Source organism: Pagrus major, chromosome 16 (genome assembly GCF_040436345.1).
Source record: "Pagrus major chromosome 16, Pma_NU_1.0".
NCBI lineage: Eukaryota > Metazoa > Chordata > Actinopteri > Spariformes > Sparidae > Pagrus > Pagrus major.
Genome location: NC_133230.1, coordinates 3,640,611 through 3,667,596, shown reverse-complemented (window position 1 = coordinate 3,667,596; position 26,986 = coordinate 3,640,611). Strand labels below are relative to the sequence as shown.

The 26,986-nt window shown below is 43.8% G+C and overlaps 1 protein-coding gene across 1 annotated transcript in view; it reads left to right on the top strand.

Moving 5' to 3' along the window:
• Nucleotides 1-25,940, top strand: part of fgfr3 (fibroblast growth factor receptor 3) — a 63,920-nt gene extending 37,980 nt beyond the window's left edge. The window contains exons 5-17 of the mRNA XM_073483367.1: nt 8,315-8,438; nt 8,616-8,806; nt 14,906-15,050; nt 15,626-15,801; nt 18,938-19,086; nt 19,420-19,541; nt 20,270-20,380; nt 20,469-20,659; nt 20,988-21,110; nt 22,495-22,565; nt 24,711-24,848; nt 25,234-25,339; nt 25,776-25,940. Coding sequence (XP_073339468.1) covers nt 8,315-8,438; nt 8,616-8,806; nt 14,906-15,050; nt 15,626-15,801; nt 18,938-19,086; nt 19,420-19,541; nt 20,270-20,380; nt 20,469-20,659; nt 20,988-21,110; nt 22,495-22,565; nt 24,711-24,848; nt 25,234-25,339; nt 25,776-25,940 — 1,812 coding nt within the window. The remainder of the gene's footprint in view (nt 1-8,314; nt 8,439-8,615; nt 8,807-14,905; nt 15,051-15,625; nt 15,802-18,937; nt 19,087-19,419; nt 19,542-20,269; nt 20,381-20,468; nt 20,660-20,987; nt 21,111-22,494; nt 22,566-24,710; nt 24,849-25,233; nt 25,340-25,775) is intronic.
• The last annotated feature ends 1,046 nt before the right edge of the window (nt 25,941-26,986 follow it).

Sequence of the window (26,986 nt, the reverse complement as noted above, 5' to 3'; positions counted from 1 at the left end):
TTAGCGTTTTTTTAAGCAGTTTTAATCCCAAACTGACCGGTTGGAGCACTTTATATTTAATCCGTCGGTTCACCGGATCTCTGAGTTCTCCCCTGAATCCCCTTGTGTCCTTGATTTCTGTAAAACGACTCACCAACGGCGAGTTAAAGAGCACAATAGACATGTTTTTACGGCGACTCAAGATCTTAATGTCAGTCTAATCAGTGTAATGTCTCACGGTAGACTGGACCTGCAGTGCTTACCGCTTAGTTTATCTCCCTCTGCAGCCATTTTGTGCACTCCACCTCTCTAACACGCGCTCCTATGGGATGTTAAATGTATAATTAGAGAGATGTATAGCTGACTATCCATAGTAAGCTTTTACAGTGTACGTGAGGTCCACTTGGCCTTGTACTGTATTGTGTAAGTGTGAGCTGTGACACTATAAGTTGTCAACAAGCCACCAAGACTAATTCCTGGACATTTTCCGCTCCGTGTAGCTCTGACGGGTCGAGCTTGGCACCAACCTTTATGCTGTGGGTGTAGTTCACACCGTGGCCACCCAAGTATAGGCACTCGGGGTGTTGTAAAAGTGTTTAAGATAAGTGTCCGACCCGGGGCATGTTATATTTTTATATTTCAGTGACTTCTACGACTTCAGCTGTCTTTATTTTGGTTTTTAATCGAGCGAGGGTCAAAGTGAATCACCTTATGTTGCCATGCATGGCTGACCCTTTTAATACACGTTCATTTAACTAGGCTTTAGACAACATGAAGACTTTATGTATTTCTCTGGGATTAGGCTCTAATAGAGACGTTAAGAGGTGATTGAGGCCTCATTAAGACATTTCTCTCGTTCCTCTAACCATCCTCCCTCCCTCCAGTCGAGCTCTGTGAATTCCCACCAGCCAAATTGCGTGTAACTTCTGTCCGTATTAGGATTTCAGTACATAATTTGACTGATATTATCTCTTTATCTGGAACAAGTGCAGCTCTACAGCTGGTTTAATCACATAAAAGAGAAAAGGTAGTTGAACACAACTCCAGTGTCTTTAAGTTTGAGTAATGTAGTCAGATGGAGATGTAGAAATCAAGGTGGCAGTTATCGAGTCGTTCACTCTCGTGTGTCTTTATCACACGTCCCTCCCTCCGTCCTGTCCCGGAGCTGTTTTAAAATCCAGTTAGCCGATCACCATGTGGCCGCTGTTGGCCTTGAGGGAAGGCGAGCAGAGAGGTCAGCCCTCAATATAATCAGGGTGCTGGGTGACAGACAAGCCTGTGACATGGCCCGGCTTCAGAGGGGTCAGAGGTAACAGCTTCACCCCGTCCTAAATTCAAAGCCTCTGGTGATGCCACCACCAGCGTGCACACTGCAAAAGATCACTCACAGTTTGACAGTTAAAGCGTCCACGATGCTCTGGAAAGATATTTGCACTGCAGATCAAGTCACATTATCTGCAATTAGGTTGAGTGATGTGTCTGATTCCTTTATATTGTCACCTAATTTTTAACATGGTTATCCTTCAGATGCTCATTTTTCCTCCTGCCACTTGTTCATTTCTGTTTGCATTTCCCAGCGATCGCCTGTCAGTCGAACACTAGGAGAAACACACCGTTTCTCTTGTATCTGTCTTTTCAGTCTGGGCCCTTTTTTGTCCACATTAGTCACTTAAAGACAAAAAACATGGGAAAACACAGAAAGTTAACCTATGTGTTGTTCAGTAGATGATGTTTAGTGTCAAGCAAAACTGAAAAGAAGGCAGAAATCCATGCGTTTTGGTCACTTGTACTCACTTCATTACGGTGTTTCAGTCATTTAACCTTCATTAGTAAAGATTCAGTCATCAATATTGATCATATCGATCAGTCAGTGGGGGAAAACACCATTTGGCCACCATTGACCATGTCCAGTTGTTCCACACTGACAAAAAACAGCTTGAAAAAGAGTATTTTCATTATTTTAGGCTGTTAAGAAAAACGTTTTATAAACCGGCTGAAGAATGAATCGTCTTTGTTTGGACGGACACCTCACAGACACAAAGAAACGGTCTGCTGTCAGGGGAGACATTTTTTGCAGTGCATTGAGTCTCACCGTGTCACAGACCTCATCACCCCACCTCACATCTGCCTGTGATGAGTTCATCCAGCAGGGTCAGGGGTAGACGGGTGGTGTGCTGTGTGTGGGGGGGCAGCCTGAGTCCTGACAGCCTGACAATGGCCTCCTAAAGTCTCTATTCCCTCCAAGGTGAAGCCGTCTTCCTCCTGCCTCCGTATTGAAATGACACCATCATTTTTGATTTGACAGCCGTGGTTAATTCACGCTGAATGAATCGAGCCCGTGTCTGATTTTTAAGGTTTGGACGGGTGATGGGATGATGTTGTCGCACGCCTCCCGAGGCTGTGACTGACTGCTAACCGATCCGTGCTGATGAGCACAATGGAGTAGTCTCCACTCAGCGGTACCTACCAGTGAGTTTGTCATTTAGTCTGAGTGCCTTCAGATCTGCAGCGTGTGACAGAGAAGTTACCGACTGAACGGACCATTAAGGTCCATTACCCGCCTACGAAAATACCTCCTGTCTTCACTCAGGAGTGGCTGAAAGTGGCTTTTCCTGGAGGATGCACCGTGTTCTCCTTTGTTCCTTTAAAGACAGCCATTTTAACAAGTAGTCTCATCTTCTATACAAGCCTGAGATTACATTTATTTATGTAAAATATGAAGACATACATAGTCTCATCATGTTCATGTTCATGTGGATGTGACGACAGCTCACAGGCACATCGGCTCTCCTGTTCCCAACATACTGAACATCAGCCGAGTTTGTGTAATGAGAAACGTTTGATGACGCTGGATTAGATGGACACTAAACTGTCAGTATAATCAAGGTTTAATGACATTTATCAACCTTTTCTTAATAAAGTTGTGGTGGTTTGATGTCATTCTGTTGGGTTTATTTTCTTTTCAGAGATCCTTTATTGATTTGTTTGGGAAGAGGGTTCACGCGGGACAGATTTGAGAAACTGAACTTTGTAAATCACTCAATTTCTATCTTTGTTTTTGCTTATTGTTGAATTGTTGAAGTGTGGTTTGATTTCTTTATTTTTATTACACCATAATCTTTTAAAAGCCACCAGGATTTTTTATTTTTCATGTAAACTTTATTTAACCAGGAAGGGAGGAGATCGAGGGCCAAGAGAGCACACCATTACAGAGTTACCGAAACTATACAGAAGAGCAAATCAAAATGGGATAAAGTCGAGCTGCTTTTGTGAAAATAACAACCAATCTTTTCAAAGAATTTGATGTAAATGTCAGCTGTCAGGCCACAAAACCAACAATCTGTTTGTCTTCATAAATCCAGATGTAATAGACTAAAAGCGATGTCGTCAGTGCTGAAATAAATAATAAAAGAAGTGAGATTGTGACCTTAAACTCATAAGTCACATTGAATCGTGAATTAAGGGATTCGTGACACCCCTAATATCAGATATTAGTACTTCATTTGTATTTTCTTTTTGTCCTTTGGTTCATTTATAATAATGTTAGAAAGAGCAAAAGATATTAAAAACAAGATAAATGAAGATATAACTATTGAAACTGAGCGGGTACATATATGAAAATACATAATTACACACCGCTGCTGCTTTTAAGAGGATAATTTCTCACATGCCTCTCATGGCAGGAGCGTGTTTCTGGGGGCACATGCTGACTATTTTTGGTTTTCGGAGTAACACGAAACTGAAGTGTAGAGAGTAACACTTAACTCTGATTTACAGCAGAGTCTCCACCAAATAAATGATCCATCAACAACTTCAGCCCAAAAGTCTTAATATTAGCAGTGCGATTAAAAGCTCAAATCAGACAAATCAAAGCCCTGCAGACCCAAAACAGCTGAACATCTTCTCAGTACATTCACTCTGGAGGCTGCTCAGACATTCACTTCTACCTTACGAGCACTTTGTAAGTCTATTGAGATGCGACACAGAGAACTAAACGCTGCGTTTGTTGAAACTAAATGAAACGGTAAATAGGATGTGTGGCTCATTTGTAAAATGGAAAGTAAAAATTCCAGCAGGGCGACGTGCCGGAGCATTGTCGAGCCTTCCCAGACAACTGTGGCGCTCAGAGCCGGCTCCCATTATGGAGGGAGCAGGGCCCGAAGGTCAAAGGTCACCCCTCTATTGAGCCATCACATGGAGGTGGGGAGAGATGGGCGTGTCGGCAGCCTATTGAGCCGGCCTGAGCCTTCGACAGCCAAAGCCAATGCTGTTGTATGGTGCCACATATGGCGGAAAGGGATTTTATTGTGTTCATGCTAAACTGCGGCGGCACAAGCGAGACAAAAGTTGACAAAGTAATTATTGTGTTTCATTCCGTCCAGGTCGCTCGGCGCTTAACTGATTTTTCAATCCCTGTTTTGACAGGTTTCCAAAAGGCCGCGCTCTTAAACTGCCTCCACACTGTTACTTTTAAGACCTTAAGCACTTTAAATCCGTGTTTTTCCGATCCAGATTTTTAACACAGCCTGGATTGTGAGTCTCTGTAGGCCGCGTAGGAATTCCTACACTTTGCAAGATTATTTTTGGACTCCTTTTAATTTTAGACCCGCCACGGTCGTTCGCCTTTTCTCCCCTGTCGCTTTACCCAAACACACCACTGATATCAAAAGACGGATTATCCTATTTATGGTTTTCTAACCCATTTCTTCTCGACTTTGAACCCTCATACTTTCAATTTTACAGTCCTCTCCTTCGATGTTGATGCAGCGGCGTGTAGAGCCAAACTCAGTCAACAGACCCACAAACTTCGCCCAGCTTTTAATAGTGAGCCCTGAGGGCTGCTCCTATCTGTTTCCGCTTTCTCTGTGGGTCAAATTAGACGGTAGCACAGATCCGGGCCACTGGTCCGCTCTGACACAGTCATAAATTCTGGTAACTGGCCCCGCTGGTTCTGACAGGGCTATTTTGCAAGGTGAAGACGGAGGGTTTTGGACTATAAAGGGAGCAGAGCTTCCTGTGTTTTCTCAGACAACTGCTCCGCTGCAAAAAATGTCTGTATCTTTATGAGGCATTTAGGCGAAGCGTGAATTCTTGTTTTTGATTCAAATAAGCGAAGAAGTTTGAGGCGACTTCACTGTTTTCTCACGGCGGGGTCTGAAAGAAGAGCAAATATCTTCAAATAAGGCAGATAACTTTATTCGTTTCAAGATATTTTATGCAATTCAACCTCCTTTCTTTCGCCTCAATGCAAAGACTGTGTACGATTTCAGCAGTCTCACTTTTTGCAGTGTATAAGCTCCCCGTCCATTCCCATGGCTTGTGCCCTTCTGTAGGTCCACAGCCAAGAGCCCTAAAACCTTTAAAGCCTCGTATGACTCGAACGTAAGCTCCTTAATAATTTAATTCTGTTTGGAATCTGGCGTGATTGGAATGGATGGGATTATCACGTTTGGGGACTAATGCTGCAGGTTCAACAGGGGTTAGCCAGTGTAACATGGTAATAAAAGCAAGTGGCATGTATGGGGGGGAGTAATTAAATAGCCAAGGGGAAAGAAAGGGGAGAATTAAAGTGTAAATGTCACTCAGAGTTGTTAATTACCGCACAATTATTAACTTTGGGAGGTTCAGTCTAAGTGTTGTTGCTCTCGTAAAGATATCCGCACTTTAAGGAGCTGCAGCTGAGGTGGCAGTAAAAGTCCAATATTTGATTTTTAAAGCAAGACTGTGACTTTATTTATGGGATATTGGTTAGTCGATAATGTTATAACATAGTGTAACAGCAGCAGAATTAGAATTAAAGTGTTTCAGGTTTTAATTTGTAAGTCCAAACTTAAAAGTTACTTAAAATAAATAAAAGTCGGCAAGTATTAGACTCAAAGCATCAAGAACTAAGCCTTTATTTTGAAGGTTTGCTCTCTTGAAACTTCCAAAACAATTTGTGATTTGTGAAATAATCAAATGTGTTGAAACAAAACTGGACAAAAAAAATCTGCCGGGTTATAAATCTTTTATGTCCATGCCGTCAGATGAAGTTAAAGGATTATGCACGACTCCAAAGACTTTTTTGTCAAACGTTTGTGTTTTATTGAGCTGAAACTAAGCTGAGATCATAATTGTTTGAAGCTGAATGTAAAATCAGAATCTGTACAGTAACTAAAGCTGTCAGGTAACTGTAGTGGGGTCAAAAGTACAGAGGACGAGGGTTCCCACGGGTCTTTGAATCCTTGAAAGGTTGAGGGGATAAAATCATGGCCTTAAAAGTTTGTGACAACGGACATAAATAGACACGGGTCATTGAAAAGGCTTGACATCATACAGCGGAGACCATATCTTCCAATATCTTCATATTTGGTTTGATGATGATAGTGTGCACTCGAGCTGGCGTGGACAGAACCTGATGTTGGAGTGGGTAATCGAGCCTGACGTGTTGATCTTCTGATGGTGCGATCACTCGGTACGATCCATGCACCGTGTTTCTCCGTGTCCTTAGAAACCATTCACACTTTAACTTACTTTGTGAATCCTCAAACATCATGATTATTTCTGCAACTTTGGGTTTTTTACAACAACAGAATCAGCATTGTAAAAGTAATTAACCTTGATCCATGTCTCAAACTGTGCTGGGTCTGGGGATTGGGCCTGGAAAGGTCCTTGATGTTTAAGAAGGAGTATGAACCCTGTAGTATAAAAGTACACACTAGTACTTAAAAGCTACTTCTGAGATGAAATCAGATCTTCTCTTGAAATGAAGACCATAACTCCGATCACAGCCTCGCTCTGTTTCTGTTGGTGGTCTTGGCCTCTTCTGAGCGTCGACTCCAGCTCGTATTTTACCACCTTTTAGCTTCCCTCCTCATGCGTCGCTGACTTTTTTTTCTTCTCCCCCTTCTCCCCTCCTCCTCTCTGGGCCTCGGCGACCGCAGCAGAAGGCGTCACTCATCTGCTCATGAGAGCAGCCATTGACTCCAGTTTGACTCCTCGGCTCTGAGAGGGGGGTAGACGGGGTGGAGCCAGCCAGCTCTGAAAAACCATTTGCCAGCGTCGAGCCTGGTCTATGTTACCATGCAACTGCAAAAAGCACACACAGGCATAATATTTACACTGTTACATTATTTTCCGCGTGCGCCTCCAAGAGAGAGAGAGAGTCGTGGAGTGTGTACTGTAAGACAGAGGAGGAGGAGGAGGAGGATATCTCCAAATATATACGTTCTGTGAATGGCTGGCCGCTCACCTAAACGCGTGGGGTGAAACGTTTGTGAAAACACGAAGCCCCTCTCTGGGTCGGCACATTTTCCTACGCAGGTGATGTGAAGTGTTCCACCCTGAAAAGCCTCTTTGTTGACATCGCTCACTCCCGTCTTTAGCCAACTCTGACCCCTCTCTCGGAGGTGTTTCGCTCCACGCTTGTCGCACAGCGGCGCATGTTTCCACTTAAGCTGCGGAGGTCATCCCCGTTGGCCCGTGGAGACTCTGCCCGTCGATGCGTAGCAGGTTCTCTGTTCTCGCCTCGCTGTGCCGCTGAGCAGCTCCCGAAATCTGTCGAGTTAGTATCTGTCTGCCGCTGCCATCATCACACGCACCTGGTTTGAATTACTACGCAAAATTTACCCTTCGACTCTCCGGGGATGGATTGCTCTTGACTGGCACAGTGGAACCAATTTCAGAGGTGCAAAAAAAAATGTCTGTCTTCTCACACTGCTGCAGGATTCGTTTAAGAGAGCGCTCCCGTATGAAATGACTGCTCAAACCTTCTGGGCTTTGTTTAACATTGTTTAATTTATTAAGCGATCATGCATCTTGAGAATCATTAAGCATGTCCTGTCACATTTCTTCTGCGTCCAAACATTTCTATTAAACATAAGCCAAAGCCTGCACCGGACACCGAATCCAGATTTTCTGCTAATCACTTCTGTTCCGCATCAAACGAGTGCGCAATTAAATGAAAGGTGGTCAAAGCTGTATTACCATTTGAAATGTTGGTTCAAAGGGGTTTTCACCTCAGTAAACACGCGCCGCACACAGCACACCACTGTTTACCGACCTGCATGGCCGCTCTGTGATGTTTTGTACCAAAGGATATCAAAGGAGGGAGTGAGGGAAGAGATCTGACGCCGGGGGAGGATGGTTCGCTCCGGACAGAGCGCCCGTTTGAGGATTTGTGTCGTGTTTTGCTTCCAGAATGTCCTGTACAGGATGATGTATAAAGTCCTGATACATACACATAAACTGGACCTGATTCTGTTTGTTATCATGAGTAGAAATGTGACACCAAACTCCCTCTGAGATTTCTTAAAAGCAGAATCTTGACTCTTCTCTGCTCCTTCTCCTCCTTCAGCTGAGACACCAGCAGTGGAGTCTGGTGATGGAGAGCGCCGTGCCATCCGACCGGGGGAACTACACCTGCGTGGTGCAGAACAAGTACGGCGCCATCACCCACACCTACCAGCTGGATGTGCTAGGTAAACAAGCCGGAAACATTTACTCTCTCTCACACTGCTTCTGTGTAAACAACGAATAAATTATCATGCACAAGTGGTTTAAAAACCCACGAGAGATGTTTAAGTGTACCTACATCTGCATCTCCTGCAGCGCATCCTTTCCCGTGCATGACTCCTCTAATGACTTTCCCCTCGCAGAGCGCTCCCCTCACAGGCCCATCCTCCAGGCGGGCCTGCCAGCCAATCAGACGGTGGTGCTCGGCAGCGACGTGGAGTTCCACTGTAAGGTCTACAGCGACGCCCAGCCGCACATCCAGTGGCTGAAGCACATCGAGGTCAACGGCAGCCGCTACGGTCCCGACGGCGTTCCCTACGTCAACATCCTGAAGGTGGGTCTGCAGCCCGACGCTCTAATGAGTCTCGCCTGCCTGGAGTCGATTCAGCGTATGATAATTTCACTCATAATGAATCTCTCCTAAATGTCTCGCTTAATGAGTTTCTACAGTAGGTGGGTCTGCACGGCCCACGGGCTCTTTTCACTGCAGCGTATAATTGACGAGCCCCTTCCTCGAACGCTACACCTTCATTACGGAGAAGAAAAGCTTCACCTGCACTTTTTCATTCTGCAGCATATAGAAATGTGCTCTCATTAACCAAACAGTGAATCACATTGTAGGTTTCTGTTCTAATATGTGACACCTGGGGCCAAATGTATAAAACCCATGTATGTCTGCTTCCACACATCTCAGTCATCCTGAAATTTTACCGCTGACCATCAGCACGATTGTTCGAGCTTAAATGATGGGATTCCACCATGATTACATTGTTTGAGTCGTGATGTGACGGATCGACAGTCGCCGCAATGAGAAGAGATTCCTCGCTGGATGAAATCAATATTTGTGGAGCGTCACTGAAAAACAAGAAGATTACTGAGCTTCTTCTCACTCTCGTTCTCGTTGCACGCTGTGTTCTCCATCAAAAATCTCTACATGAAGGAGAAAACACAAGCTGATCCCATCAGTTATGGTATGTCCATACATCTGATGTGGACGTTTTTTTCCCTGAACTTTTTTTTGGGGGATTTTCAGATAAATAACAGTCAACATGGAACATCTTGAGCTTCATTTTGACACTCTGCGAGATAAGAGAAAGACAAAACAGAAACTAAATTATACAACAAAAGTACAAATCCTCCTTCAAGGTCAGATTTTAGACTTTTATTTGCTACACTTGAGGTCCAACTTTGATAAAAACCTACATCGATGATGCATCTTGTTGCTGATGTACCCGACTCCTATCTCCAGGTGTTCCTTGTGGATTTAAGACTGATCTCACTCACTCAGATGTTTTGTGAGATAAATGTTAAATAAACAGTGTCAGATTGTCTTAAGACTGTTTGCTGGAGGTGTCGTCTCCTCCCCAGACAGTGCTGGTGTCAAAGAATAGAGTAGAAAGCATTCCTCACCGACGAGGACAACACCCTGATCCCGCTGTGAGGCGTGTTTTTTTTTTTTTATTTGGAATAAAGAAAGGAAGACTCCCATCGCAAAAACCCAAGAAGGCCTTTTTGCTTTCTTATTTGGCCTCTCCCTCTTCTTTTTTTCTGCCTCTAGAGAGAGCGAGGGAATAAAACAAACATCTGGTTTGGACTAAGTTAACTGCCGTGGTGGCGGCAACGCAGGGAGAGAGACGGGCTCTGTTAACCGCCGCTGCCGTCAGATGTGCTGCGTCGCGTGGTTTGAGGAGGAGGAGGAGAGAGGAAAAGAGGGAAGAGGCACCCAAAAAAGCCATGGAAAAAATGAGTGGAGGAACACAAGGAAGGGCAAAGTCAGCAGGGAGAGAGAGAATGTGTGACAGAGCGGTGGGTAAAGATGGAGGGCGAGAGACTCGGAGAATGAGTGGGAGGGGAAGGCAAGAAAGAAAAGTGGTGAAACTGAAACAGGAGAAGAGAGACAGAAATTACGAGAAAGAGAAGGAGACAGGAAAAATCTGTAGCACTTCGGGCTTCATCTCTTCCTCTTAGTTCGAGCAGTAAGTTGAAAAATAATGATCTGAAGGCAGGAGAGCGTCCTCAGGCTCTCACCTCTGCAGCTTGCTGCATCAATGATGGATTATTTTGCAGCTGAAGTCTTAATTAATATCCTTCGTGAGGGACGCTCATCACCTCAGCTTCTCACCAGTGGATCCTGTAATCCTGTAGTTTTATAATCATCATTAGATCAGAAAAATAATATTTTTATACTTTGTTGGCATGAAAGTTAGAATGAAGGGGAAACTGATGGTCTGATGCAACACATGAAACATACATCTTGACACAGTAGACAAACATGTTAAAGGATTCATAGTGCCGCTAATCAGGACTGAAGAGTGAATAAACAATAAATAAACACTAAATTGAATAGCTATCTACATAAAATTGTGTAAATTGTGAAAATGAAAGGAACATAATAACTTTAAGGAGTAGAATGAAATACTTGTTTTTACAATACTGTGTTTCTCAATAAAAATCTGTCCCACTATCTCACCAAAATGTTACTTTGTCTGATATAAAGTGTAATGAGATGTTTGGAAGAAAGATAAGACAAATATACTTTTTATATTTGTCTAAAACTTGGTATAATTGTCGAGAAGTGGTGCTGACATAATTTCCAAAATTATCTGCAGCAGGAAATATTGAAGATTAAAGCAGGAAAAAAATAAGGGCGCATCAAAATTAATTTAATCTAATTTCCTAGTTAAATCTTTCACTAATAATTATGTTTTTAAAAAATTATGGCAAAACCTTTCCACACCTGTAGATCGACAGGTGCTAAGGGTCGACAAAAATCAGAACAAAAAACTGCAGCACATTTAATTTAATAACAATTCGGTACGCAGACCTTCATCAGGTCTTTTTTTACAGGACAAAAAGATAGATTATGTTAAATAGGTTGGTTGACCTACATGAAAAAGTGATGGGACGTGTCCCCAGTGTAAATGACACCTATGGTGTTAGCATAAAGAGGAAACAGCTAGCCTGGTTGTGTCTAAAGGTAACAAAATATCAGCTCACTAATAAAATGTGGAACTATTCCTTTAAAATTGGCTCATTCAGAGTAATTCGTGATTGGTTTAATGGCCCAAAACAGCCATTAAGTGTTTTGTCTTTGTGCACACCAAGTGATAATTAAATACAAATGAATACAGACATATTAAAGACGTCTATTCGATATCTTTGTTTATTTTGACGTGAGAGAACATGACTCAAACATGAGAGTTTATGTCAAACTTCACACATTTAAGTAACGTATGAGAAGGAGGTGGAAGAGGGAGGAAGATAGGGAGATGAAGGAGGGAGAGACGTGGAGGAGGGAGGGGAGAAAGAGGAGGAGAAAGACAGAGGCCAACAGAAAGAAAGAGGGAGGCGGGAGAGAAGCCTGTCAGCCCAGACCGCGGCTCCACGCTCTATTTTCGACTACCACATAATTGAAACAGTATTTACCGAGATGTGTGTGTTCGTGTGTGTGTGTTCGTGTGTGTGTGTGTCTCTCCGGCCCACCACAGTTCATTCAGACTCTGCGACATCTCATGTGTGGCGTATATACTGTAGGACTTAAATACAGCTGCGGTGGTGGGAGGAGGGGGTCATGCAACATTTTTTTTTTTTGAGAAATGCCTGAATCGCTCTTTTGATGCCTGGAAAAAGAGTTAACGATGAGCGACTCACCCCGGCGTGGGGGGAGGGATGTAGGGAGGGAGGGAGGCGTCTGGAGCCGAGCCCTGGATGTTCATTAAGCAACCATAAAACATGATATGTTTTCTTCTTTATGTGCTTTGCCCGTTTAATTATTCATCAGCAGTTTTCTCTGCTGGGGGAGCCCGTCACAAGCAATGTGTGTGTGTGTGTGTGTGTGTGTGTGTGTGTGTGTGTGTGTGTGTGTGTGTGTGTGTGTGTGTGTGTGTGTGTGAGTGTGTTTATGTATGCAGCACACACACTTTGAGGAGATTGACATACAGTAATGCCTTTAATCTACTAATAAACAGCTTGTGTCACTATGCAGTGTACGTGTGTGATTGTGGTTTTTACAGGTTTGACGTCGTAATGCTTTTAATCTCACAAAACAGACAGCCTGCTTCACTATGTATGTGCAGTGTGTGTGTGTGTGTGTGTGTGTGTGTGTGTGTCGAGGTTTCCATGTAAATTAGCAGTACTTGAACGTCTACAGTACGTCAAAGCATACAGCTACCCCTGCCATTAGCAGTTTAGCTACCGTCCAAAGCAAAAAAAACAACCGTAAGAACCCCAATTTGATTTTGGCTTTCACTCAATGGAGAGCGGGCACTCTCCATTGAGTGAAAGCCCGTTCACTCCTGATTTACCTCGGTTTCTATCAATCTCCCTCTTAACCTTTTGGTCTGCCATTTTTCCAGCCAAATGGCAGACCAAATAGGAGAGTAGTTGATTTGTTAAAACCCAGACATTTTTTCCCTGTTTTTCCCCCGAAAATTTCACAAAACAAAACAAAAAAACACCCAATGAACCGACCGGGGCATAAAATTCGAGGTCTGAACAGAACCTTGGACATGCCCTTATTCAGGTTGGATGAAATGCTTGATTAAAGCAAAAGAAAGCTCACGTCTGAAATGTTTCAACTTCAATTTACAAGTTTCACCACAACAAAACGCAATAAATAACTAATAAAAGTATAAAAATAAGAAAGTATTTCACCTGCTTGCAGTGAATTTGACTGTGTGTGTGTTCTCTATATGTGTTAACTGTAAAGGCCTCACTGTGCCTCTCAACTCTCCCTTCACAGAGTGTTGTCAGTAACCACACTGAGGCCCACAGTAAGTTGAAAGTGTCCAACGTGACAGACAACGATGCCGGGAAGTATTGGTGTCGCGCCTCGAACTTTTTAGGCAAGTCGGAAAACGCTTTCTGGCTTAAGGTGCACGATCCAGGTAAATCCTGAGCGACGGACCGCCATTCACCACCTCCGATCCTCTGCTGTCTCCTCCTTTCTGCAGGGCTCCTCTTGGTGATTGGTTCACTCTGGCTTCCTAATAGGACAAACACATAAAAAACACACACACAAACACATTTGTCTGCTGGGAAAGCTCACATTCTGTTAGCGACTTGCAATCATCCATTTTAACGCCCGGTGCCTTTTTTGTCTTCCTACACCGATCAATAACAAACACAATAACACACCTTTAATTACTGCAGTGACTTCAAACGCCTCGACCTCGCTTCCCCACAAACCCCCTTTACAGACAAACACGTAAACACACATACATATATATAAAAGCCCATGTAAAGCCCCCCGCCGACCAAACCATGCCTCACACACACACACACCAAACCGGTATTGATTTCCCTCGGAGTGCACTCTCCAGCTGTATTAATGTGCTTTTATATGAAAGCATGCAGCAGGACTCTGATTCATGACTCGGTCTGGATGTCACTGTTCATTACCGAGGCCTCGGGAACGAGAATCCCACACCCCCAACCCCCCCTGCCAAGCCACATCAGACAGTGGGTTTGAAACGGACTCCTCCACAGGTCATCACACCAATCATTAGTCAAAGGGGGGAAAAGCCACAACTGCGGTAATTCACTTTTATGAGTGATTTCAAGGTTATTTATAGGTAACTATGAATCTTAATGGTACTGCAAAGTAGGTTTGCTCAGCTGAGACAATCAGAAATGTGGAGATCTTATTATATATTGTGTGTCATCAGAAAACAACGGTAAAAGATCTTTACAAATCATGAATTTAAATTTATTTGCAAAAAGCAAGGGACCGAGAATAGATCCCTGAGGCACACCTGAAAGAAAAACGTCAAAAAGATCCAAAGATGCAAGAGTCTTTCTGTCAAATATACACCTGATAAGATGTTTTAAGAGTCCACATTGATGTTTTGGTGGAAATACTCCACCGAGGCACCATCATTCCTGCAGCGGTGAAGGGATTTGCTTTGCTTTGGCGTCAGGTAAACTTTACGCTGGTTTAATTTAAACTCGTGTTGCAGCAGCAACCGAGAGAAACCTCCAACCCTGAACCCCAAAATGCTGGATTCTCAAAAATCTAACAAAATCTGACATTGCACTAAGAATATTTTCACCAGTTTTTGATACAATTCAAAGGAAAGTGTTCAGACCCTATCACTTGTTTTCAGACTTGGTAAGAGGCTAAAAATCCTTGATAAGGAGGATATATTTGCAGTGTGAGAAGTTTCAGGGTTGTTATGTGTTTTTAGATTAAACCAGCCCAGTTTTTATCGCAGCGTGGTGAAGGTGAAGGAGCTGCTTGGGTGATTTCAGGTGTTGGTGGCGGTGCTGTCAGCAGCAGAAAAACAGCCCTGCTGACTCCTTCAGATCCTCTCACTCCTGTCCTCTCCTCCAGGGTGTTTTTTTGGTGTTTCCTCTAAGAAGCTTTGGGCTCACGATATCTCTTCTCTCTCTCTCTCTGTTTCTTTCCATCTTATCCCCCTCTCATCCTCCACAGACGGCTGGTATTAACACTACAGATAAGGAGCTAGAGGTTCTCTTCTTGACCAATGTGTCTTTTGAGGATGCGGGCGAGTACACTTGTCTGGCAGGGAACTCTATCGGCTATGCTTACCACTCTGCCTGGCTGACGGTGCTTCCAGGTATATTCCTCTTCTCTCTCTCTGGGTCTTTGGACTCTTGTCCTGATTTTCTTCCACTTCAAATGTTATAAACTATGATTGCCGCTTCCATGTTTTGCTCTGTAGCACAATCCTCGACGCTCATCTTCAAACCTAATTATCGTACATTATCGCAGATCGTTTCTTGTTAACACGAGCAGTAAGTGAGTCATTGCCCCTTTAATTGAACAAACAGAACGTGCCGACCCGCCTCCATTGAAAGACGCCTTTTTTAATCAGAGCAGATCGTCTGTATAAATGTCTCAAGGCTACGAGGCAATTTAAAGACACTCGTGTTAGGTGTTGAACACAATAATTACCTCCCTGCGGAGAGGCAGATCACAGGTGCAATTACCTGCTGCAGGATAAAACCATGTTCTGATCTGTTCCTGTTTTGATTTATAGATGTTATTACATCGAAAACTGCTTCCAAGAATCTGCTGGGATGGGACGTGCTACTGAGCAAAGCTATATTTCTTCTTGATTGTTAAGAAAATATACTTTTGGTGAGTCTTAGTGACTGACTTTACATGTTTCTGACGGTCCTCCTCCCAAAGCAGTGAGCCCGGAGAAGGAGGACTACTACGCCGACATCCTCATCTACGTGACGGGCTGCGTGCTCTTCATCCTCGCCGTGATCATCGTCGTGCTTTGCCGCATGAGGATGACGACGCAGAAGACGCTGCCGACGCCGCCCGTGCAAAAGCTGTCAAAGTTCCCCCTCAAGAGACAGGTAACAGAAAGTAGATACAAGATTCGTATAAACACTTTCCCCTCTTTTTCTCTCTCCCTGTCTTCTTAGCTTAGCTCGTAGCATCCGTATAATAACTTTGGTCCAACGTGATGCACCATGAGGGCCTTTTTTCCCACAAAGTTGGCTTCATCAGGACGTTTAGAGACATTACAGGTTGTTGTGAGTCCTGGTATTCCTGGAACACCTTTTAATTTCCAGCCTGTATTCCAGACACAGAAAGAGTCGGGACAAATCATAAATTATCTTTAAAAAATCGAGACATATCAAGAACTTGTTTGACACATTTATTGCATCATTTTTTTTTTTTTTGCTGTTTTTTCCAGCAGAAATTTCAGACTCTTTTAAAAAACAACCTCAAGGAAGAAGTCAAATAATAAGTGAAGGAAGCACCCTGAAGTAGTTACGGAGAGTCGTGGAAAAATAGTGTAATTCTTTCAGCGTCGGTGCCACGATGAGAAACCTGCAGAAGGACTTCTACTTCTTGCAATATCTGTCTGTTACTCTCAAAGAAGAACAGGACTCCTGCACGCAAAGAGTATAAATAAATAGAGGCGGTTATTGTATGTCTATCTGTCGCGGATCTCTTTCCGTCCTGCTGTTTTGATGACGCTGTGCGGACGCTGGAAGGCATCACACTGGTGACATGTGTTCACATTTATCTTGGAGGCGATTCAGCTCGGGGATATTTATGCCCTCCTGTGACTGTCAGTGTTAGTTTTAGATTTCACTCTCGGTGTAACGCACACTCGCCCCTCAACTGTTTGGAGAGAAACATAAAGTGGAGCAGCTGCATCGCCGCCGCCTGCAGTCTGCAGAGCTCCTCACGTCATCCTGTCTCAAGACGATGCCTCGGTCGAGTCCGAATTCAAATCCAAGAGTAAAGTTCAAACAGGATACGGACGGGACGAGATGAGTCCTGCAAACTGTGCAATGCATAGTTGGAGTTTCAACCTCATTCTGTAAAACCACCACCCGACTAAAGTCCTGTTATCTGGATAATTAAAAAGTTTGCCTGCTCTAAAGTCATAAAGGCTCATTAGGTGGCATTTTCCTGCCCTGGGCAAGCGACAAATCCTCAGTGATTAGCCCTGAAAACAGTTAATACTCTATAAAGTCTGAAGGATTACAGGAGTAGTTTGACACAACAAAATATCTTTATTTGCTTAGATTATCATTTATAGACTTAAACATAAGTCTGTCATATAGAAGAGATCATTTACGTGGTAGTAAGCGTGTTTTTGGGGAAAGCTTTCCGAGGGGTTGCTCTCTTTAGACCATCAGGGGGAAAATACAGTTGAGTCAACATCCATCAGAACGACGACCAGGACGAGTCTGAGTCAAAACAGGGCCGAGAATCAGACGTGTCCAAGAAGGGAAAAAGGCTTTCTGAAGACCAGCCAGAGTACAGGCTTTCCCTCTCTGCGCTAATTAGTTTGCCCTCAGCCTCGTCTTCTCCTCTATTCTGCTTTACCCTCACGAAAAAATCCTCTATCTGAGCTCCTGAGCTTCTATTTCGTTTCTTATTACTTCTCTGTCTCATATAATCTTCAGAAAAACATCAGCCGGTGTAGTTTGGCTCTCCGTCTTTAGGTTTTCTTGCAATATTGGTGACCCAGCTTGTGATCTTGTGATTGTGGATGTAAGGATGATCTGAATGCAGATGAGTTTGTCATCATCCAGCCCCGCCTCACTCTGCTGGACGGCCACTGTGCGCAGGACGCAGCAGCTGTGTGCCGTTTCTGTGCGAGCTCCAGCTTTCCAGCTTCATAATTGAAGGGTTGAGCTCCTCAAAATGCAAAAAGATGCTTTTTTTTTTTAGAAAAGAAAACTCTGACTTGCAAGCTCTTGGAAAGCAACACTTTTAAAACCAATTTTGATGTGTTTGTTTGTGCTTGTTACATAAAAGCGGTCTTGTTCGGTTGTTTCAGGTATGGACGCTCTAATTGTAGCCTCTAAATCTTCTCTGTTCCGCTACCTTCATATAAATGCTCTTATAAGGTAGTGCAGGGAAAGATCTTATTGCATTTTTCTATAATCTTTGCTTAGTTTCTGTAAAGCTAATCTCCCGGTTCTCTCCTTTCTTTTTCATAACTCTGAGTAAATCTCCCATAAACCCCTGGCATGTTCTATCAGATATTACTTTTCATGCCTCTGAAATTGTGTTCGGGGCTTTTTTTTTTTAAGCTTCACAGCGTTTTTCTCATTTTCCTCCAGTCACGAAGTTGAGGAGGGAAGTCTGGTAAGTGGACATGTTTGTTTGAGGACCCCACCTGAAGGAGGCCGAGCTGGCAGACTCCGACACAAACAGATTCATCAAAAAGCAGGGCCGGAGCCATCAGCTCCCCCCCAGCAGTCAGATAAATGGTGGGAGGACGTCGGAGCCCGCCGGCTCGGTGGCAGGTCCGCCGGTCTGGGAATGGAGCTCACTGATGGATCGAGACGTCCATCTCGCCTCGCCACTCGCTCGCCCACCTCTGCGTCCTCCTTCATTTGTCTTTGTTACCTCCTGCTTCCTCCTGTGCACAGCCACAGGCCTGCTGTTTGTAAAAGTCAGAAGTCAGGATGTTTTTCAGAGAAAGTCGGAGCTGCTGAAAAGAGCTCGTCGGTCCTGAGATGTGGGATGTTTGTAGTCTGAAGAATCTCGACAAGTTATTTCATCATTTATTCAGTTGTTAAGGTTGTTTTACATCAAGAAAACCAACACAAGGTTTTCTTCCTACACAGTCATTCTCAGCATCTTAGCAGGAAATATTTGTTTTAATTATATTTACCTGTTTCATTTGCTGACCTTAATGTTATTTACATTTAATATCAAATAGACTTTTAAATTCCAGCAATGACATGAAATTAATTTAGTTTCTTTAAAGCAACTCCAGCAGCTGAACCCACATTTGAGTCAGGTGAAGTTTCCACAAAACATTTCTGGAGCGTCGCAGCAAAACAGCGTTTCATTTTTGGGTGAACTGTTCCTTTAAACCATTAAACTGAACTCCGGTCAAAGATAAGATCCTTTCAAGAGTAAGATATTCTCCGTCTCTTCCCTCTGTCTTCCTGTCTTAACACGCATCATGTCCCCGTCTTCAGAGACTATAACAGTCTGTTTTTTGCACCCAAGCAGGTGTCCTTGGATTCCAACTCCTCCATGAACTCCAACACCCCGCTGGTCCGGATCGCCCGGCTGTCCTCCAGCGACGGACCGATGCTCGCCAACGTCTCGGAGCTGGAGCTGCCCTCCGACCCCAAATGGGAGTTTCCTCGCACACGGTGAGAAAAACACAGAAAAATACGTCTCCAGCTCCACATTCATCACTGCTGTTTGAACGCCTGTCAGGAGGGAAACATGGCGGCCTTTTTCACGCTGCCAGGCAACATATTTCAGGATTGACAGACACTGTGTTGTTGTCCTTGTGGCGTTACGTGCTGTGAAAACATGCGAGCCGTCAATACATCAAGGTCACCGTGACACCTTCCTCCATGCTTATTCTGCTTGGCAGTCAAATGAGTCTCGTTCAACACTGCAGAGAGAAATTAAACGCACCGCTCAGCAGTGCTTGTTGCAGAAATCGAAGGTCTGAGATGGTGTTGCTTTTGTTTCAGGCTCACTCTGGGTAAACCTCTGGGCGAGGGCTGCTTCGGGCAGGTGGTGATGGCCGAGGCCGTCGGCATCGACAAGGAGAAGCCCAACAAGCCGCTCACTGTTGCTGTGAAAATGCTGAAAGGTGAGTGATAGTTGTATTTCCGCTTCAGGAACTCATCCATTATCTCCTCACACCCGTGCCGATGTAAAGTCGGGTAAAGTTTCGTAGTCCACAAAACATTTCTAGGGTTTTACAGTAAAACATCATCGTAGCTGGAGACTTGTTTATTATAAATGACTTCATTCAGCTCATCCAGGTTCTGGAGAAGCCACAAGGTCCCAAATTGATTTGAAAAGACGTTTTTTTAAGCTGAAATCTTCACTGTAGCCGTTCAGCTACAAGCATTAGCTGTCTGAAGTGGTAAAATTAGTCAAAAGTGTAAATAACCCGACTCTTTGGAGGGAACTGATCCTTTAATTGATTAACCAATTGAAAGAAAATTCAATTTACAAACAAAAATGTCAAACATTTGCTGGTTCCAGCTTCTTAAATGTGAAGATTTGCTGCTTTTCTTTGTCATTGATGACAGTAAATGCAGAGTCTTTGGGTTTTGGACTGTTATTACCGCAGCTACTGCAGAATCTAACTCGCTGATTTCCCCCTGGATGGTCTCCTTTGCTTTTGTAGGTCATAAAGAGACCACAGTATTAAAGTGAGACCAGTTAAAAGCTCCTTGTTGTACTGAAATCAGTGAATCTTATAAAATAATTGGCAGATTAATGAATAATGAAAATATTTTTGTCCTTTGCAACAATAACATCCTCCATTATTTCTTCTGATCTGGCTTCTTCCTCTTGTGTTCGTCCCAGACGACGCCACAGATAAGGATCTGTCAGACCTGGTGTCGGAGATGGAGATGATGAAGATGATCGGAAAACACAAAAACATTATCAACCTGCTGGGAGCGTGCACGCAGGACGGTGAGGCCGCAGCTCGTTACGGAGACGATGATTAACATGATGATTAACTATGTTCTGAAAGTGACTCTGAGCTGTGTGCTGCATGCAGGTCCTCTGTACGTCCTGGTGGAGTACGCCTCCAAAGGCAACCTGAGGGAGTACCTGCGGGCACGTCGGCCGCCCGGCATGGACTACTCCTTCGACACCTGTAAAATCCCCGACGAGCAGCTCACCTTCAAAGACCTGGTGTCCTGCGCCTACCAGGTCGCCCGAGGCATGGAGTACCTCGCCTCGCAGAAGGTCAGCCGCCATGACGCCGTGTCGCTAATTCTGTGTGTCGTTTGATTGAGCTGTGTGCATGTTGTGGAGGAATTTAGTTGCCTTCAGCTTCGACTTACTACACTTTAAATCAGTTTTAAGGTTAGCTGATGGTTCAGAGTACGTTTCAGAGGTAAAATGAGGTTCTAGGGTTGAAATAAAGGCCAGAATTCACCATGTTAGTGCAGGTAATTAAGTCCGACAGCGGTAAATGAAAGTTGTCAGCCTACAGTGCGTCTGTGTTGCATGACTGAGAGCGTGTACGTGTCTCTGCGACGTGTGTTTGATGCCTTTGTTCTTCTTCCCTCAGTGCATCCACAGAGACCTGGCAGCCAGAAACGTCCTTGTGACGGAGGACAACGTTATGAAGATCGCCGACTTCGGTCTCGCCAGAGACGTGCACAATATAGACTACTACAAAAAGACCACGAACGTGAGTCTCATTCCATCGTGATGAATAGTATCGGCTTATCATTTTAGGTTTTTACATGCATGACGGGATGCTGAGTGTGAGAGCAGGATCGTTTCACCTTGCATTGAATATTTTACAGCTCTTAAAAGGAAAACACTCTTAATTTGAGACACAATCACCTAAGAAGTTGGATTTTAGTGAATTTCAGTTTCCATTACAAGCAAGAAACAGCTTCTTTTTACCTGTTTTTGAAGTAGAAACTCTTGATAAGTGTGATAAAAGATTCTTGTAGGCCAGTTTAAGATGTTTCCCTGCTCCAGCACACCTGATTCAAATGATCAGCTCGTCATCTGCAGCTCTACTGAAGCCTGATAACGACCCAGTCATTAGAATCAGGTGTGCTGGAACAGAGAAACCTTTAAAACATGCAGACCAGGACTGAAAAACACTGTTCTCGGCAGTAAAATGAAACTATGTGAAAGAACACTGTGATACAGATTTTATAACAATGCGTGGATGATTATGATCTTTCAGAAGTCTTAAAGAATCAAACTTCAGTCGTATGGATTTGATGCTCCAGCAGGCAGAGTTCAGTCTGCCAAGAACAAAGAGAACAAAGTGCTGCATGGTAGACAACTGGACGTGTTTCAGTTTCTTGAAGACGTTTTCAATAAAGTGAAACACGTCCAGTTGTCTACGATACAGCACGTAGAATAACAATGAGCTGGATGACTGAGAACCTTCATCAACAGTATCCAACATCCAGTATGATGAATCCCCCCCTTTGAATCTTTAATAGATTAGATTAATAGATAGATTATAGATGTAACAATTAAGGGGAGACACTACAGGATAAAATCGTTCATGCTCTGGTCAATTTTGAAATTTTAGGCCATTTTACTTCCATAGCTTGGACAGGAAATGTCCAAAAAACATATTTGTGTTTTTATTTTAATTCAGATTTCTTTTAAAAAAACATTTAAATGTACATTTGTGGGGATATTTGTTAAAAATATTACCATACTCACGATTTTTGGTCTACACACACCAAACTTCTTTATTCTGAATGGTTTTACAGAGGGAGAGGGAGTTCACAGCCAGATTTAAAGAACATTTTATGCATAAAAACATGGCAAAATTGGATTTTTTTATGGCTTTTTGAACAGTAGTTTCGGATTTATGCAATGTCTTAATGTAAGTAATCAACTGGGGAAGTTTAATGTTGATATATATTAGACTATAATACAAATCTGTACTGTGCTGGTCTGAACTTCACGGTGTGAGGACAGTGATGGCGGGACGAGGACGATCTCTGTGTGTGTTTGGGTTCATGTTTTTGCCGTCTGCTCTGTACAGAATGGTTCTGCTGACCGCTGCGGTTCTGTTGTGTCTTCTATTGTTGCAGGGTCGTCTGCCCGTGAAATGGATGGCTCCGGAGGCTCTGTTCGACCGGGTCTACACGCACCAGAGCGATGTGTGAGTTTGCACAAACCGACCGTCGCATGCCAACCGTCCACTCATGTGGAGCTGCTGTACACCGGAGGAATCCGGGTGTTGAAATATCGTGACTGAGCGCGTTAGCATCAAAAGCTGGAGTTTGTGTGTGTGAATATGGAATCATGGCGTTCCCTCTCCCGCTCGCCGTCATCTGCGCCGGCTCGATAATCCCGAGCTTCTTGTGTATCAGCGGCTCCGCATTCCTCGCCGCGTTTGTTCTTTAATCTCCATCAGATACAGAGAGAGAGAGAGACACGACGGAGATCTTACTGTTGTTTTATCAGCGTAAATCCAACAGAAGGAGATAAAGAGGGTCAGTGGATTTATCACAAGGTGTTTCCCGTCGGGGAGCTTTTCCACAACAACTCAAAGGAATCAGACGAACGCCGCCTTTTACGACCTCTGATTGCTCCCGCGTTGGCTGCGATCAGGGAGAAGAAAGGCGAGTTTAGGCGAGGGGGGGGGGTCACAGAGTCAATCTGTTTTGTAGTTGCTGAACCCCTCCAACTAAACTGCCTCCCCCTTCTGTCGGCTTCAGCCAGACGCTGTGTCCCCAGCACAGCCATCCAAGCCAAACACGGGCCCCTGTCAACACTGGCTCGCCGTGTGATTACACCAGACTGGGAACGGGCAGAGAGGAGAATCAGCCTGTTCTGTTATTTCAGCAGGTCTGGATTACAGAGTCAATCCTCCCGCCAAACCTCCTCCTCCGCCTCCTCCGCCTCCTCCTCCCTTCATACAGTAGTCGCTCTGCAGCCAGTTTACTCTCACACACCCCGGGGGGACTCTGACTTTTGACCCCTTGATGGTTTTTTTTTACTGAAATATGTTACGCTGGAACAGACGGCGAACAATTAAAACACGTTCAGACTAATCTGTCACACGCTTTCACGGTCAGACAACAAGAAAAAAGGAGCAAATTTAAGGAAACTTTAGCGTGCAGCAGCTCACACGGCACATTTGGCGTCACAGTTCTCGCAGCTTTCCAAACGGTTACAGCCTCTGAAAGCAGAACTGGCAGCGAGAACAGTCCAGGAGCCATGTTTTTTTGCAGGATTTTTACAGGGTTGTTTCACACAGACAAACAGGAATTTGCATCATCGCGTTGTGATTCAAAGTGACAGCTTCTACCAGTAAAAAACAATAAAATCCATTCGCTGGGGTTAGGCTATTCAGTGCAGAAACAAACCCCCTTAATTCTCCCGCCAGTGAGTTTTAACCCCCACTGCCAATAATCGTGGAGGTGAGGATTTTATTTTGAAAAGCTTCAGATGTGTCACTCTATAAAATCAGCAGGGGGAAAAAGCTCAGTGCACCTTGAGAGCGACACACTGACGTGCTAAAAGCTGCACAAGTGGATAAGGTGCTCGCCAAAAAACGAGAGCTTCTGGCGTTGATTCATTCACAGAAATGATTTAAAGGATAGAAAACCTCAACAGTAAATCAATTATTTGATCAGCGTCCAGCAGAACAAAAGACCTTCAGGCTTGAAGGAAAGATTTACTATCATACAGGATAGATCTACATGATTAAAACCTTGTACAGCTCACGTAATTTTGTGATACATTTCATTTTCTTGAAACACAGTTAAGAAATCAGATGTTTTTTTACTGTTCTGGTGACTAAAATGCATAAAAATCCAGTTATTTCTTCACATAGATGCAAATCCAGATCCTGTAAAAGCAGTTAATACCACAAAGCAGTTTTTTGTAACATTTCCCACATGATGATCGACATCATCACGTCGTTTTAAATCTCTTTTATTTGGTTATAAAGGCTCGATCCGATCACACAGCCTGTTAAACATCTTTATTCACCTCTGTATCCATTAACAAAGCAAAAGCATGCCCTCTGTTTCTAAATCTCCACTGAGTTTGAGTCTTCACTCATCTCCTCTCTTGCCTCGAGGGCCGAGTTGTTGATTTTTACAATTATTGACCGACTGTCCGAACAATAAGAAAGTCAAATTGATTCTTAAATTGGGTGCAGAAAACATTACTGAAGATCAATATCCTCCTCCCCCCACCAGATTCACTGGGGAACACAAGCATCTTTCTGAACCTTCAGGCTATAAGTGCTGTTTGACCTCTAATCTGTATTCACTGTGTGTTTGTGTGTGTTCAGGTGGTCCTATGGGGTGTTGTTGTGGGAGATCTTCACCCTGGGCGGCTCGCCGTACCCGGGGATCCCAGTCGAGGAACTGTTTAAGCTGCTGAAGGAGGGACATCGGATGGACAAACCCGCCAACTGCACACATGAACTGTAGGTGTTTTTATGAGTCGTTGTTCAGTTTGAGCAGCTCAGTGCAGATAAACCTGATCAGTATCGGAATAGGAAAGACGGAGACGACACCACAGCTGGAGGTTTATGCACTTTCTCCTCATGTCTGTGGTTGTGGAGGACCTCCGTTACTGTAAGCTGTGGCGTCTTCTTGCAGCTGGAAACACAAAAAAAAGAAAGTGAAAACTGGTCTGCGCCTTTTACTTTTCTTTAACCTTAATTACAGACCGTCAGCACGCAGCTGCAGATCAAGCAGACCAATAGGATTTACTAGAAAACAGTCCGTCTAACATCTGAGGATGTGTTTCTAAATGTATATGTGGGTTTTGATGGCTGAGTGACTGAACCGTGTCGTGACTGTTTTCAGGTACATGATCATGAGGGAGTGCTGGCACGCGGTGCCGTCGCAGAGACCGACCTTCAGACAGCTGGTAGAAGATCACGACCGGGTTTTATCAATGACCTCCACCGACGTAAGTCTCCACGCACAGCTGCTGCTCGCCGATAACACGGAAACACAACGAAGAACGCAAAACGTTACCTTTAGTTTCACCTTGGATATCTGTCGCTTTTTACTGATAACGTGGAAAGTTATATTTCCATTTCTTTTGTCGAGGTATCAGAACAAGTAGAACAATTCAGAAAAGGACATCGCTTTACTGTAATGCAGTCTCATAACCAGGACATTTATGTCATATCATGATATAACAACATCCAAAATCTGAGACACTATATAGTCTCATATCACATTAAACTATAAAACACAATGATTTTACAGGAAACCTTAAAATCTGATTATAAAACAGTCTTTTTAAACCTGTTCTGCAGAAATTAACATACTAAAAATACAGTCTTCACTGTCTAACCTCTGATAAACGTGTCGATGACCTCCGACCTCTCCTCTGACAGGAGTACCTGGACCTGGCGGTGCCCTTCGAGCAGTACTCGCCCACCTGTCAGGACTCCAACAGCACCTGCTCCTCAGGAGACGACTCGGTTTTCGCCCACGACCCGCTGCCTGACGAGCCCTGTCTTCCCAAACAGCTCCCCAGTAACGGGGTGATTAGGACATAAAATCTGAGCTGAGGAGAGGGGGGTTGGACTTTAACCTCCTCTCGCAAGTTTGTGACTGAACACGAACAACCTACTCAGTGACTTTAAGCTCCTCAAGATATGGAAATGAAAACTCTGCATGCAATACTTCCACAGTGCTTCAGCTCTTCGATTCGTCTTAAAACTCGAAATCCTCTTCGACCGAGTTTTCCTCCTCCTCCTCCTCCTCCTCCTCCTCCTCCTGCTACCCAAGAGACTCTCGAAAACATTGAAGGATTATTTTTTGCCGTTGAACCATGTTTGTGTTCGTCTTTTCAGAAATGAAATTATATTTTTGTACTCGGGCCAGTCTTTTGTTACGGACAATCTGTGGAGGTGAAACCATTCCGTGCCTACTGGGATAAAAAAAACAACCTCCTGAGACTGAAAGAAAAAGACTAAAAAAAGGATATAAGAGGAGGGAATGAAGGGCATTGGTCAGTGACTGGTTGGCGATCCAGTAGGCGAGGACCTCAGATTTTTATCCTCTTGTCTGCACGGAGCCCGTCGATCGCGACGAAACTTTCACGATCAAATCCGTCAACATACCAGCAAAGCCAGAATCAACTTCGATGATGGGACTTGTTCTTCCGTAGACTTTCAATAACTCGTTGCAGCTCGCAGAGAGGACTACACAAACATAAAAAAAGTGTTTCTCATGAATTTGTACGCCCATCGACACGTTTTAGCATCCCGGAAAAACCCAAGTTTTGTGATAATCATGGCACAAATTCCTCATTAAAATGTGAGGCGAAGTTTCAGGGCCATTCAGCAATTAATACACTTAAAGTTTGGAGGCTTTTTTTTTTTTTTTTTATGTATCTAGAAAAATGATTTATTGTAAATATATAAATGCAAATATGTATCATATTGCTGTCCACAGCCATGTACTTAAAAGACAAAAAATTACGTTTTGTTAAAGTATTGTTTTTAGGATGGAAGCAATCTAGAAGACACTGTCATGAAAGTGTAAATCATTTAATCATTTAAAGTGATACAGAAAAGGTTTATTTGAATAATTAACGTGT